This window comes from Petaurus breviceps, unplaced genomic scaffold (assembly GCF_028583685.1).
Source record: "Petaurus breviceps papuanus isolate PSGF00001 unplaced genomic scaffold, PetGlider_PUasm1.0 77, whole genome shotgun sequence".
NCBI lineage: Eukaryota > Metazoa > Chordata > Mammalia > Diprotodontia > Petauridae > Petaurus > Petaurus breviceps.
Window position 1 is genome coordinate 5,575,831 of NW_027186492.1, and position 15,234 is coordinate 5,591,064.

Genomic DNA, 15,234 nt, shown 5'->3' on the forward strand with positions numbered 1-15,234 from the left:
TCTTAATTCACTTTACATCTCTTATATCTATGTGTTGTATTCCTGTACTTGGATCTGAGGTAAGGAAGGATCAACTTAGCCATTTTGGCCAACGTGATGTTTGTTAATTGATTAGACCAACAATACATTTGGTATTGACTAATGATATGTTATTATTGTCTTGGTTCATTCCCTCAGAAAAACAAAAATCACAATGAAAAAGTTAAAAGTAAATTCTAATACACTCTAGCCTAAACAGAGGCACTAGAGATAATAGAGAGTCACCTAAAATTTGAGTAGGGAACTGACCATGGACAGACCTGTGCTTTTATAAGATCACTTTGGCAGCTATGTATATGGATTGGAGATAATTGAGGCAAGAAGTCCAATCTGGAGGCCATTGTAATAGTTAAAGTGAGAATAATAAGGAGCTGAACTAGACTGATGTCTCTCTATATGGAAGGATGAGAACTGTTCCTTTTTAATCTTTATATTCCCAGTGCCTGGTATGGTGCTTAGTACATAGTAGGTGCTTAATACATTCTTGTTGATTTATTGTTTAAGGATTTTGAAAATACATTGATGATTGAGTACCCTAGGGCTCTGTGGTTGGCCTTGTGTTGTTTAGTATTCTTATCAATGATGTGGATAAAGACAAAAGATGGTATGCTCATCAAAATTGTAAATGACACAGATCTGAGATAGTTATGCTTCATGAGAGAATCCAAAAATTTTTTGACGGACTAGTACACTGGACTAAATCTAATAGGGATAAATGTAAAGTTTCAGTCAAAAAATCAACTTCAGAAATATAAGATGGTGGAGATATGGATAGATAGCAGTTTAGTGGGCTGCGAGCTCAACAAGTGTGGTATGGGAGCTAAAAAGCTAATTTAGTCTTGGGCTGTTTGCTGTAAGAGGGGCATAGCTTTGGGGAATAGGGAGGTGATAGTCCATTTGTCAAACCTTATCTGGAGTATGGCAGTCACTTTGGGCACCAGCAGAAGAGGGCCACCAGAATGGTGAAAGACCTTGAGTTTGTGATACCTGAGGATTAGTTGAAGGAAATAGGAAGGTTAAGCATGGAGAAATGCAGACCCTGGGACATGATAGCTATTTTCAGGTATTTGAAAGACTGTCATGTGGCAAAGAGATAAGTCTTGTTCTTTTTGGTTCTAGAGGCAGCATCAAGAGCAGGGGGGGAACTTGCAAAGAAGCCAATTAGCCTTGATGTCAGGAAAAATCTCCTAATAATTAGTACTATCCAGAGAGGGACTGGGTTGCCTTGAGAGGTAGTGAGGTCTACACCCAGAGACTGGATGACCACTTGTAGAATATATTATAGTGGGTAATTCTATGGGGTATGAGTTGAATTACATGTCTGTAGAGGTTCCTTTTGATTCTCAAATTCTGTGATTCAGTGACTGGAAACCCCCCTCCCCCTTCCCCCACACAGTATCTCTTGGAGCTCCTGGTGAAAATCAGCTTGCAACTTTAATGACCAATTTGATTGTTTTTATGTTGTTTAAGAGATAGTTTGCAATGATTTTACTTATACATAATATGATAACATTCTGAACATGGTAAACATGGATTTTTATTTTTGAATTCTGTTTATTTTTCTATTGCATACTAAAATGTTAAAGCTTTGTTTGGGTTTTTTTTCCTAGTCCCTGGAAAGCACAAGGAGAATCCTGGGTTTAGCCATTGAGGTAAGAGGATATTACTAGAAATGTCCTACTCTTGGGTATTCTGGAGGGCATAACATGATGCCACTGTTCTCCTTGCAGAGCTCTTTGTTACAAAGCTTGTGACCTGCTTGGCATTTGGATCAGTAATGCCCAGTAACATTTATTGCTCAGATAATGTTATGTTTGACATGAAATCAATTCTATCTAGTCAAGTATAGGAAGTGAGCAAGGAGAGATTGTCTTAAATTAGTATTCTGAAAGAGTTTAGGGACAGGAAGACAATACTTTTTTTGTTTGAGAACAGAAAGTATTGATGTCATCAGGCTATGTAATGTCAACACTTGATTTTTCCTCTTCCATAGCATGGCAGGGACAATTAATTTAATAAAAGTCTGTGACTCACTTTTCACTTCAAGTAGGGAGTATTGTAAAATACACATCTAGAATCCTGGCTTAAATCTGCCTTGAATCTTACTTTCTCTGGCCTTGATGTTTTCTCTGTATTTCCTAGGGGCTTCTTGTTTTACATTTCTGGATGTTAGTGCTTTTGTTTTAGTTACATGTAGTTATATATAGACTTTTTTTTTTACTTCTTTCAGTCCCAGGATGCAGGAATCAAAACCATCACTATGCTGGATGAACAAGGGGGTAAGTTTGGAGTCATTGGAAGAAGTTCTGAATTTTACTTTACACATTTGCTTGCATTCATGGATGTTTCCAAAATGTGTCCTTTAAGAGTTCCCTTCCCTATGTGGGTGGTACATTTCCTCCACCTCAAACCCCTTTCACATTTTGGGTTAAACAGGGTTTGACTTTTTCCATTAGAAGTATTAAGAAATTACTGTATGCCCAGAAAATCAGGCTATTGGGCTTAAATCTGATTAGTAGCCTAAACAAGTTTGGGGGGCATCTAGATTGGAATATTCGTTGGAGCTCAGTGTCAGATGGGCCTGGTTCTCAAGGGTCCTTGTTTATTCTGAGGTTTGAAGCTACTGAGCTAGGAATAATGTTGGGTATCTGCTTCCAAATCAGATCTTAGCCCACATGATTCCAAAACAGAACTATATCCCCAAGTTCTTCCTGGGATCAACTCAGATTCTAATTAGGGGCTTTAAAGTTTAGGATATCCCAGACTGATTTCATGTCAGACAGTATTTACTGTCTTTTTATTCTTTCAGTGCCATTACAAACATTTACTAAATTGGATCAATGCATTATTAGATTTGGGACTTATCATATTATGCTACCTTATATAGCGGTATTTTCTGTTTTCCCAGAGTATTTGTGATGGCTAGTAACTTCTCACAAAATGTAACTTTCAAAAAACTCTTCTTTAGAAAAACTGAACCGCATAGAAGAAGGTATGGACCAAATAAACAAAGACATGAGAGAGGCAGAGAAGACCCTAACAGAACTCAACAAGTGTTGTGGCCTTTGCGTTTGCCCTTGGAATAGGTGAGTTGATCAGTCAAAGTCTGAAAACTCATCTTTGTTTGCCTAGAGGATATTGTGAGAGGTGTTTTTTTTTCTTTTTTTTTTTTTTGTGGGGCAGTGATTATTTTAAATCGCTACACAGGCTTTACAAAAAGATACTCCTTTCCTACCTTCCTTCTTAGTGAAATGCGTATATGGTTTTAAGACAAAAATTAGGGACTTTGTTGCACATTATGTAAATGTATATTGTTGATCTATTTAAAAAGATAAGTAATCATTTTATATTGAATTTGGTACATACCCTGAAAACCACAATTTTAATCTATCCTGTTTTAAAAGCAAGTATTTTTTTTTTTTTGCTTTTTTGGAGGGCAATTGTGATTAAGTGACTTGCCCAAGGTCACACGGCTAGGTTTGTGTTTTTATTTTTTTGGTGCTAAGCATCCGAGGCTGGATTTGAACTCAGGTCCTCCTGACTCTAGGGCCAGTGCTCTATTCACTGTGCCACTTAGCTGCCCCTAGTATTTTTTTTTAATCTAGAGAGAAGTAAGTGGAAAAATAGGTCTCTGACAGTCAAAAAGTGAGAATGGAGTTAATAGTTTCTTTCACTAGTAATCAGTAAGTAACCAGTGCTAAAACAGGTTCTGGAGATAGCACTACTATACTGTCGGGAATACCTGTCTGCTTACTATTTATTCCTCAGAGTACAGGTAGGGAATATGAAGAAGCAGCGTGACATATTGGAAACTAATAAATTTACGCAGAAAACTTAGGTTAAAATTCTGATTTTTCCACTTACTTTCTGTGTGAACTTAGGCAAGTCACTTGGGCATCAGTTTCCTGGTATGTGAAATGAAGGAATTGGACTAGATGACTGCTGAGGTTTCTTGTAGCTCTAATTCAGTGATCCTGCCTTCAAAGAACTAGGAATATTGTTGGAGAAACAAGAACAACCCACAAGAAACAATAGTAAATAATACTAGAAGTACATATCAGATGCTAAATGGTGTGCTTTATCTAGACTGTAAGTGCTAGATAAAGGAGGAAGAGGACTAACTAATAGAAGGAATCTTCTTGAAAGAGCTAGGACTGAAACTGAGGCAGCAGCTGAAGAATAGATTAGAATGGAGAAAGATTAAGCGGGGTTTGTTTGCATTAGGAGACTAGACTGTTGGAGTGTCCAGAGATGCTTCCAAGTTTTGCGGTGAGTTTTTTCATAAGTGGGTGGTCAATGAAAACTGTAAGATGTTTGAAGGCTGAATTCTCTAGACTATTTCAGAGTAGCACCTAGAATGGAATAGCATTTGACAAATATTCATTAAATGCATTGTAAAAATGATAAATGACACTAAATTCTTATTAATTCACTTTTTACCCTTTTAATACCAATCTCTTTTTAATAGCTGCAAATATTTAAATATTCAGAATAATTGCAAGTTAATTTTAAGCAATCAGTTTTTATCATTTCCTTTGTGAGGAGGGGTTAAATTAAATTTTCATTCAAAAGAAGAAACACCCTGGCAATTTTTGTATTCTAGTAAGTCATAAGAAGCAGTATTAAGGTTGAATGACTATGTTCACAGTTTCGCTTTCCAAAGTACTTTATAAATATTACAGTTTTCACCTAGTTGTTACATCTGTTCTGTTTGTTGTTTATAGCTTTTCTGTCAAAATCTTTTAAGTTTGGGACTCTTTGGCTACCAAAAATAGTTGGGAGTGGAAGAGATATTTCTGTGTTGTCAGGCTTATAAGTTCATCTTATGATTGCAAATTTTACCCCAGAGTTAATAGGCCCAAGTTGTTAAAAGGCTGAGGTTAGTGTTTGTTAAATGGGCTGGGAAATTAAAATTATTTTGTATTTGTTTAGGCTCTCTTAGTTTTCTTCTCCTTTAAAGAAATGTAAGACAAATCACAGAATCACAGAGTTTCAGAAGTTACCTTGTAGGCCATCTAGTCCACTCCACCATATCTGACTACAAATCCCTTCTACTCTGGCTAATGGGTAGTTATCCAGACTTCACTTGGAAACCCACTACTTCCTGATGCCAGTTTTTCTGCTTTATGATGATTCCAATTATTAGGAAATATATCCCTGCTTTGAGTTGCAGTTGGCTTCTGGAACTTTCATGCATTGCTCCTAGGCCTGCCCTCTAGGTCTGTGTAGAACAAGTCTAATCATTTTTCCATGGTAGTGCTTGAATACAGCCAAGATGTCTTCCTAAGTTTTCTATCCTCCAGGCCGTATATTCCCATTTCCTTCCATATGCTATTATGGTATGATCTTGAGGCCCTTCACCATTCTGGTTGCTCTAAACCAGTTCTGTAATTGGTTCTTTAAACCAGTTGTGACCTTCCATCAGCACTCTTAACTCCTTTAGTTTTCTGTTCACTAAAACCTCCAAATCTTTTTCTGAACTGCTATTTAGCTATACCTTCCTCATCTTAAACTTGTGAGGTTGATTTTTTTTAAGTGTAGTTCTTAAGATATTACATTTATTCCTATTAAATTCAATCCAGTATTCTAGCTTCTCAAGATCTTTTTGGATTCTGACTCTATAATTAATTTTATTAGTTATCTTTTCCAGTTCTGCAATTTACAAACTAGATAAGCATTTTTTCCCTGCCTTTATATCACCTGATAAAAAGATTAAGTTGTCCAAGGCCAAATACTTGGGCCATTCTCCTGGAGACCTATTTCCCGCTTGCCCCTTGAGTCCAGTTAGCCATTTCTGAATCTACCTAGCTACACTTGTATCTAGCTATTACCTCTTCATTTTTTCAACAAAAGAATAGTATAAGCTTTGTCTAAAGCTTTGCTGAAATCTGTGTTAAATTAAAGCTTCAACATTCTCCTGATGTGGTAACCTATTTGGCATTATTTGTTCTCTATGAAACCATGATTTTGGGTTCCTTATGTTTATTGCTTCCTTTCCTAAGTATTTAAAGAGAATTGACATTATCTTTTTTTTTTTAAAGCAATAGGGGTTAAGTAACTTGCTCAAGGTTACACGGCCAGTTATTTCTGGGTGTGGTGCTGAGTATCTGAGCCCAGATTTGATCCAGGTCATCCCGACACTGGAGCCAGTGCTCTTACTCGCTGAGCCACCTGGCTGCCCCTAAGCAATTGGGGTTAAGTAACTTGCTCAAGGTTACACGGCCAGGTGTTTCTGGGTGGGTGCTAAGTGTCTGAGCCCGGGATTCAATCTCTAGGTCTTCTCAACACTGGAGCCGGTACTCTTACCCACTGTGCTACCTGGCCGCCCCGAGAATTGACATTATCTTTAATAATTTGTTCTAAAATTTTGCAAGGTCCCAAAGTCCCAAAGTCAAGTTCATAGTTCTGTAGTTTGTAGACTCTATTCTTATTGTAGTGTCCAAGAAAACAGAAAATGCCTATATTTCTCCAGCCTTGTGTCACCTTTTCTGTTTTCTCCTATTCCCCACACTCTTCCAGAGATCACAGAGAGTGGTTCAGCAGTCACATCTGCTTGTTATTTCAGTAATCTAGAATATAGTTCATTGCAGCCTGGTTATTTGAACTCACTGACAGCAGCCAGACAATGGCTTATCTCCCCACTTCTTTTGGATATCAGCTTTCTGTTACATACTTTTGCACTGATTTTTTCAATGTAAAGCTCATTTTTCATGGTCAGAGAAAACATACCCATCTTCTTGATGTTCTTTAGAGGCTCTCAAAATCTTCTTAATCTCTTCAGCTTTGTACACAAATAAATTTTGTACAAATAAATATTTTCACAGTAATGTACTAGTTAACTAAGAAAACATTTTTGATATGTTTAGTTCTAGGCTTTCCATTTTAGGAAGGATCTTGTTAATGCTTGAGTGCCTCTAGCAGAGAGCAAACCAGATGAAGTCCCTCAAAATCATTCCATGTGAAGATAGGTTGAGTGAGCTGACAGTGTTTAGTCTGGAAAAGTGAAGGCTCCAGTGGTAATGGCAGTTGTTTTCAAGTATTTGAAGGACAGTTAGGTGGAAGAAGGATAATATTTCTTCTGCTGGGACTCAGAGGGCAGACCTGTGGTCACTGAATTCAGGTAGGTGCAGAGAGAGAAATTTAGACTTGATGTAAGGATAAACTTCCTAATAATAAAAGTTGTCCAAAAGTGGGCTGCCATGGGAAGAAAGAAATTCTTTTTTAGTAGAGGTCTTCAGGGGAAGACTGGATGTGCATTACTGAAGTATTTTTTAGAGGAGGATCCTTATTTTGGGTGTAGGCTCTGCCTTCAGAGGTCCCTTCCAACTCTTGAGATTCTTTTTTTTTTTTTAAAGCAATCGGGGTTAAGTAACTTGCTCAAGGTTACACGGCCAGTTATTTCTGGGTGTGATGCTGAGTATCTGAGCCCGTATTTGATCGAGGTCATCCCAACACTGGAGCCGGTGCTCTTACTCGCTGAGCCACCTGGCCGCCTCTAAGCAATTGGGGTTAAGTAACTTGCTCAAGGTTACACGGCCAGGTGTTTCTGGGTGGGTGCTAAGTGTCTGAGCCCGGGATTCGATCTCCAAGTCTTCTCAACACTGGAGCCGGTGCTCTTACTTGCTGTGCTACCTGGCCGCCCCACAACTCTTGAGATTCTATGACATCTGAATGTGTGCTATGGAATTTTTTTGTTAGTTGTATTAGTTGAAACCATGTTAGCAGTGACTTGCTATGGGCCAGTACTAGCACACAGTAATACTTTCATTAAATGGAACCATACATTAAATGAGATTTTGATTTTGCTAAGTTCTTTTTAAAGGACTACTGGAAGTGGTACCTTTAAAAAAAATTGTCCCACTGCTTGATATTAATCTTTTCTCTTCAAAGGCAGTAAACTTAAGATGTATATTTTAATTACAGTTACCTTCAAATTGGGAGAATTGATTGTGTAATTAACATTAATTTGAAATGAAGTATACTTAAGATTGAAAGTCCCAGGGTGATGAATGTCTAATGTCCTAGTTTATTATACTCAGATTGTACTCTCTTAGATTAGTTATCTAACTAAGTAGCTATCAACACCATTTATAGTCTGTGGCTTCAGACTCTGGTATGTTGTCATACATTTCAGTTTAACATTTATTAAATAGCCACTCTTTTTTTTTTTTTTGCCTTTTTTTGGGAGGGCAGTTGGGGTTAAGTGACTTGCCCAAGGTCTCACGGCTATTTTTTTGTGTTAAGTGTCTGAGGCCGGATTTGAACTCAGGTCCTCCTGACTCCTGGGCCAGTGCTCTATTCACTGCGCCACCTAGCTGCCCCTAAATAGCCACTCTTAATAGAGAAAATAAAATATTAATATAAGGAATGTACCTATGTAGTACTTCAACCACACACAGTGTTGTGGTCACATCTAATACTTTGATGTTTTCAGAATTATCTATATCTGAGATCTGGAACTTTTAAATTCTGCTCTCTAATCACAGCTTATTTTTTAAAATAAATTTTTATTAATGTCTTTTTTTCCCCTAAGACCATCTCTTAAAGAAAAGCTAAAAAAAAAATTAAAAAAAGAGGAAGAAGAGGAAAAAATTTAGCAAAATTGATCAATACATTGAAACAATCTCATATTATGTGTAGTAAGGTCGTAGGATAACCCCCAGGACCCCACCTCTGCAAAGTAAGTAGAAGGATGTGTAAAGACTTTATACAGGAATTAATATCATATTGTTTGCTTTTTGAGTTGGTGGTGGAGGTGGGGGACAGGACGGAATTTGGAACTCAGAATATTAAAAAATGAAATTTTAAAATAAGTAAAGTTAACCATTAAAAAAAGACTATACAGAACTATAAAACTTAAAACTGAACTAAGACTTTTGAGATACCCCATACTGTACTTTTTAGCAGTAGGTTAAGGACGTCTAGGTGGCATAGTGGACAGAGTGTTGGGCTTGGGTTCAGGAAGACCTGAGTTCAAATCTGGTGTCAGACATTACCTGTGGGATTCTGGGTAAGTCACTTAACCCTATTTGCCTCACTTTCCTCATCTGTAGAATGAGCTGGAGAAGAAAATGGCAAACCACTCTAGTATCTCCAGGAAAACCCCAAATGGGGTCACTAAGAATCAGACACAACTGAAACTACTGAAAAAGTCATTAAAGTGTTTTGAGCAGAGAAATGACATGATATATAGTTGAATGAGCAAAATGATAGTTACTGTGTACCAAAACTGAGTGCTTCAAAACCATTCTGGATTTTCTGAGAATTTAATGTGAAGTTGAAGTATAACTTTCAAGACTTGAGTTACTATAATAAGCAAAATGAATCTTGTTCAGAACTGAAAAGTGTTTTTTTGTGCATATATTGAACTTTGGGGCTAATTTTCAGTTAGAAGAATATCATCAGTCAGATAGACTTAACATCTTGAAAAATGAAACATTCTCTACTTTTAAGTACTTTATGATTCTTTTTTTCCTTCCTTTTTATTCAGATTCTCTGATGTCAGTTGTTTCTATAAAACAAGGCAGGAATCTAAATGCTGTTTTAAAAATTCTAACAAAACCAGCTTCTCTTTTGCTGTCATTTACTGTTCATGTATCTCACTCTTACCTAATCTTTTCCTTTCTAACCTGCTTACTAAAAATGAAGATTTAACACCAGAGGCTGACTCGGTAATTGATCAGAGTGAACTTTAGGATGCAGTCTTGGCGCAGTCTGAGCTGTTAACCTGCTGTCTAAAGGTGATGCTTCATTTGGCTGTATTTGCATGTGCATGGATATTGTGAGTGGCGTCTTGTTTTGATGTGTGGTAGAAAATACCTCTGTTTAAAACTATGCCTCAAAAGGCACTAAATTAGATATAGCCTTTGACCCAGTTACTAGACCATTAGAGATAAAGAAAAACAGGGAAAAGATTTGTATTTCTTAAAATATTTGTAATAGCTTTATTTATTGAAAAAAAGAAAATAAGAGGAATGTCCATCAGTTGGTTAATGGTTGAACGAAATATAGTATGTGAAGGTAATGGAATATTGTTGTGGCATAAAATATCAGAAACCTGGAAAAACTTGTCAGAACTGATATAGCATTTTGAGAAAGAACAACTCTGAAATGCTTAGGAGTTCTGATTAATGTAGCAACTAATCAGGCTTCCAAGAGGGCCAATGATAAAGCCTGCTAACCACTTCCACGAAGAGGATTGGTGTACTCAAGGTAGAGAGCAAGATGCACATTTTAAAAAAAATTTAAATATTTTATTTTTTCCAATTACATGTAAAAACAATTTTTAACATTTGTTTTTATTTTTTTTTATTTCGAGTTCCAAATTCCCTTTCTCCCTTTCTCTACTTTCTCCTCCCTGAGAAAGCAAACAGATTGATATAGGTTATACATGTCCAGGCACACAAAACATATTTCCACATTAGTCATGTTATGAAAGAAAAAAGACAAAAAAACTCCCCCAAGCCCCAAAGAAAATAAAGTAATTAAAAAATAAGCTTCAATCTGCATTTAGAGTCCATCAGTTCTGTCTCTGGAGTTGGATAGCATTTTTCATCATAAGTCTTTTGGAATCGTGTAAAAGATACACGTTTTTAAACTGGTCCAATGTAGGACATTTGTTTTCCTTGATTATGCATGTTTGGTAACAATATTTGTTTACCTGAAATAGAAAAAATTTTCATTGGAGAGAGAGAGTAATGATAGTTGTCCCCTTTCCCCTAGAAAAAAGGAAAGATAAAGAGGGTTATTGAAGCATTTTTAAACAAGAAGAACTCCTGAAAGAGTTAAGGAAAGAGATAAGAGTGGTAGAGGAAAAACTGGGAAAAGAAATGAGAGTGATGTAAGGAAATTATGAGAAGAGAATTAACAGCTTGGTAAAAGAGGCACAAAAAATACTGAAGAAAACAAACACCTAAAATCCAGAATTGGCACAGTGGCAAAAGAGCCACAAAAATTTACTAAAGAAAAGAACTCCTTAAAGAGCAGAATTGGTCAAATAGAAATGGAGTTAAAAAGTTCACTGAAGAAAATAATTACTTAAGAATTAGAATTGGGCAAGTGGAAATTAATGATTATGAGACATCAAGAAACAATAAAACAAAATCAAAAGAATGAAAAAAGAATAGAAGAAAATGTGGAGCATCTCATCAGAAAAACAGCTGACCTGAAAAATAGATTAAGGAGGGATAATTTAAGAGTTATGGGATTACCAGAAAGCCAAGATCAAAAATAAGAGTGTGAACATCATATTTCAAGAAATTATCAAGGGAAGCTGATATCTTAGAACCAGAGGGTAAAATAAAAACTGAAAGAATCCACTGATCTTCTCCTGAGATACTACAATGAAAGCTCCCAGGAATGTTATAGCAAAATCCCAGAGCTCCCAGGCCAAGGAAAAAATATTGGAAGCAGCCAGAAAGAAAGCATTCAAATATTGTGGAGTCACAATCAGGATCACACAAGATTTAGTGACTTCCATGTTAAAGAAATAGAGGACTTGTAATATGATATTCTGGAAGGCAAAGGAGCTAGAATTACAACCAAGAATAACCCGATCAGCAAATCCGAGTATAAATAATCCTTTGGGGGGAAAATGAATATTTAATGAAATAGAGAACTTTGAAGCATTCCTGATGAAAAGACTAGAGCAGAAGAGAAAATCTGATATTCAAACACAAGACTTATGAGAAACATAAAAAGATAAACAAAAGACAAATTATAAGGAACTCAATAAGGTTAAACTATATTCCAATACGGAAGTATGATACATGTAACTCCTGAGAACTTTATCATGATTAGGATAGTTAAAAGGAGATTAAGACAGAGGGCATAGGTGTGAGTCAATTATGTTGAAATGATCTCCAAAAAAATGAAGGGGGGAGAAAGAGAAAGGGAAAGTAGAATGGGGAAAATTTTCTCACATAAAAGAGGCATTCAAGAAGGCACTTTTACAGTGGAGGAGAAAATGGCAGTGGTGGTAGGCAGTGCTTAAAGCTCAGTCTCACTGGAATTGGTTCAAAGAGGGAAGAATGTATTTTATATGTGTATATATATATATATACACTCAGTTATATATATAAATCTGTCTTACCCCAGTAGGGAAATAGGAGGGGAAGGGGATAAGAGAAATGTGGGGGTGGGGGAAATGATGAAAGGGAGGGCAGATTAAAGGAGGCAGTGGTTAGAAGCAAAGTAGACTTTTAAGGAGAGACTGGGTAAAAAGAGAGAGAGGAAACAGAAAAGAAAATGGGATGGAGGGAAATGCAAAATTAGTAATCATGACTGTGAATGTTAATGGAATGAATACACCCATAAAACAGAAGCAGATAGCAGAATAGTTTAGAAACCAGAATCCAACAATATATTGTTTATAACAGACACATTTGAGACAGAGATATACAGACTTAAAATAAAGGGCTGGAGCAGAATTGAATATGCTTCAGCTGAATTAAAAAAAGGCATGGGTAGCAATAATTATCTTCGACAAAAACAAAATAGAACTAATTAAAAGAGATAACTAGGGAAACTACTTTTGCTAAAAGGTACCATAGACAATGAAGTAATATTAGATTTTTACAGCACATTTCTCTGATGAAGGCCACATTTCTCAAGTCAAGTTTAAAAAAATAAGAGTAATTCCCCAACTGGTAAATGGTAAAAAAGATATGAATAGGCAGTTTTCAGAAGATGAAATCAAAGCTATTTATAGTCTTATGAAAATATTCTAAATCATATTTGGTTAGAAAAAGCCAAATTAAATCAACTCTGAGGTGTCACCTCATATCTGTCAGAAATGACAAATGCTAGAAAGGATGGGGGGAAAATAGGTACACAAATAAACTGTTGGTGGAATAGTGAACTGGTTTGACCATTCTGGAGAACAGTTTGGAATTACACCAAAGGGCTAATAAACCTCTGAGTAAGGCAACACCACTAGTAGGTCTGTATCTCAGAGATCAAGGATAAAGGAAAAAGATAAAAATGTACAAAAATATTTTTATCTGCCATTTTTGTAGTGGCAAAGAATTGGAAGTTGAGGGGATGTTCATCAACTAGGGAATGACTGAACAAGGTGTGGCATATGATTGGGATAGAGTACTATTGTGCTGTAAGAAATGACAAAGGCAGTGGTTTCAGGAAAAAAAAAACATGGCAAAATCTATATGAACAGAAGCAAAGTGAAGTGAGAAGAACCAGATCATTGTGCACAGTAACAGCAATGTTGTAATGATGATCAACGTCGAAAGACTTGGCTACTCTGATCAATACAATGATCCCAAGATAGTTTCAAAGGGCTCATGATGGAAAAATGTTAATCAACACCAGAGAGAGAACTGATGAACTCTGAGTGCAAATCGAAGTATAATTTTCTCACTTTCTTTTTTTTCCCTTTTTTTTGTACAAGATGGCTAATATGGAAATGTGTTTTTGCATTATTTTACATGTATACTATATTGCTTGCCTTCTCAGTGGGAAGCAGAGAGAATATGGAACTCAAAATTTAACAAGAAAAGAATGCTAAAAGCAAATAAATAAATAAATAATGGAAATAAACTTAAAAGCTTCTTTTTAAAAAGTATAGTAGTTTGAAAAAAAATGAATCACTTTAAGGATATCAAGAACTAAAACTTGAAGTGTGTTTCTACATGCCAGTTTAATTTAAGATCTTGATTGAAACTGTTTATTTTGATCCCCTTAAAGTCCTTAGACTCTTCTTTCAGCAACTTCTTACTCCTCTCTCTTCATCCATAAGAACCAGAAATTATGCCACGATCCTGATATACTTATTGACTAATTACATTTTATTTTATTTTTTTTTGGAGGACAGAATCAAAGTATTTACTCAAATACCAGAAAACCAAATCCCCAAACCAGAAAGCCAGATTCATTACAGTAACCATGAAGTTGGTACACATAAGCAATGCAGTGAACACCAACATTCCCACACCTTCCCAAGCCTTCCCTCCATCAGGCCTTCAAAACAAAACAGGCTCCCTTAAGCAAGAATGCCCCTCTTTCACTCATGGTAGCTGCTCAGCCTCCATGCTGTTTGCTCTCAGCAGTTCTGGCTCTCTTTTATCTTTGCTCTGCTTTTAGTTCTGTTCATTAGCTCTTCCCTCTTCCACCCCTTCCTGTTGCATCGGCAGGTTCCTCTTATGTGGGATTCACAAGTTCTGTTTCTTAACAAAACCTTGATATAATTAAGGGCAAGGCTCAACTTGAAACAAGGCACTAAGAACTTGTTTGCTTGCTTTTACAAGGGACAAGGAAGATCTTCAAATACCCATTACCATTATACCATCCCTAGGCATGATTGATTTTCACTTGTGTGTGTGCTGGAGAAGGGTATGATGAAGTTTCCAGTTGGATGATGTGAATTCAGAGGTCCCTTGTAATTCAGATTCTAGTGATTCTTGATGTGTCCATTCTGACAACTACAGAGGCCAGACATACTTTCCATGAAGTTTACAAAGGGCAGATTCATCTCCAGTGGAATCTCTTCAAAATTATGCTTTCCAGGCACTGTGTAGGGTTCCTATCCCCTCCATCCAAAAGCATAAATGCTTGAAGCAGTACAAAGATCTTAAGCACATCCATAGGAAAAGTCACCTCTCACTGAAGACAGCCAGCAGGCCCATTGCAGCGTGCTGGGAGCAGAGCCCAGCCCCATGTGAGCCCATGGTTTTAGTCCCAGGGTGGCCTGACCAGCCACGGGTTGAAGCGACTAATTACATTTTAACGGAAACTCTAAAGGGTAGAAAGCCAAGTGTTTCCATTTTGAGGACACACATTACCTTGTTAAAGAAATTCTTTGGGGCAGCTAGGTGGAGCCATGAATAGAACACCAGCCCTGGAGTCAGGAGGACCTGAGTTTAAATCCGGCCTCAGACACTTAACACAAAAACTAGCCATGTGACCTTGGGCAAATCACTTAACCCCAATTGCCCTCCAAAATGCAAAAAAGAAAAAAAAAATTCTTTGTCCTTGGTAAGGGAATAAGGGACAGGGCAGATGCAAAACTATTTAGAGGAAGAGGCATAGTGGAGATGAGTCCTACAAATTATAATAGGTCTTCTCAGTTGACGCTGAAAATTGACAGAGGCAGATTTAGATTCAATATAAGGAAAAAAGTTCCTAACAGTCAGTTGTCTTAAGAGTGGAATGATTTGCTTCAGGAAATAGTGAGTTTCCAAT

At 36.7% G+C, this 15,234-nt stretch overlaps 1 protein-coding gene across 3 annotated transcripts in view; it reads left to right on the top strand.

The window, feature by feature from the left end:
* SNAP23 (synaptosome associated protein 23) overlaps positions 1-15,234 on the top strand; it is a 55,473-nt gene that overhangs the window by 34,032 nt on the left and 6,207 nt on the right. For all 3 annotated transcript variants that reach the window (XM_069105856.1, XM_069105858.1, XM_069105857.1), the window contains exons 3-5: positions 1,650-1,691; positions 2,270-2,318; positions 3,008-3,125. In XM_069105856.1, coding sequence (XP_068961957.1) covers positions 1,650-1,691; positions 2,270-2,318; positions 3,008-3,125 — 209 coding nt within the window. The remainder of the gene's footprint in view (positions 1-1,649; positions 1,692-2,269; positions 2,319-3,007; positions 3,126-15,234) is intronic.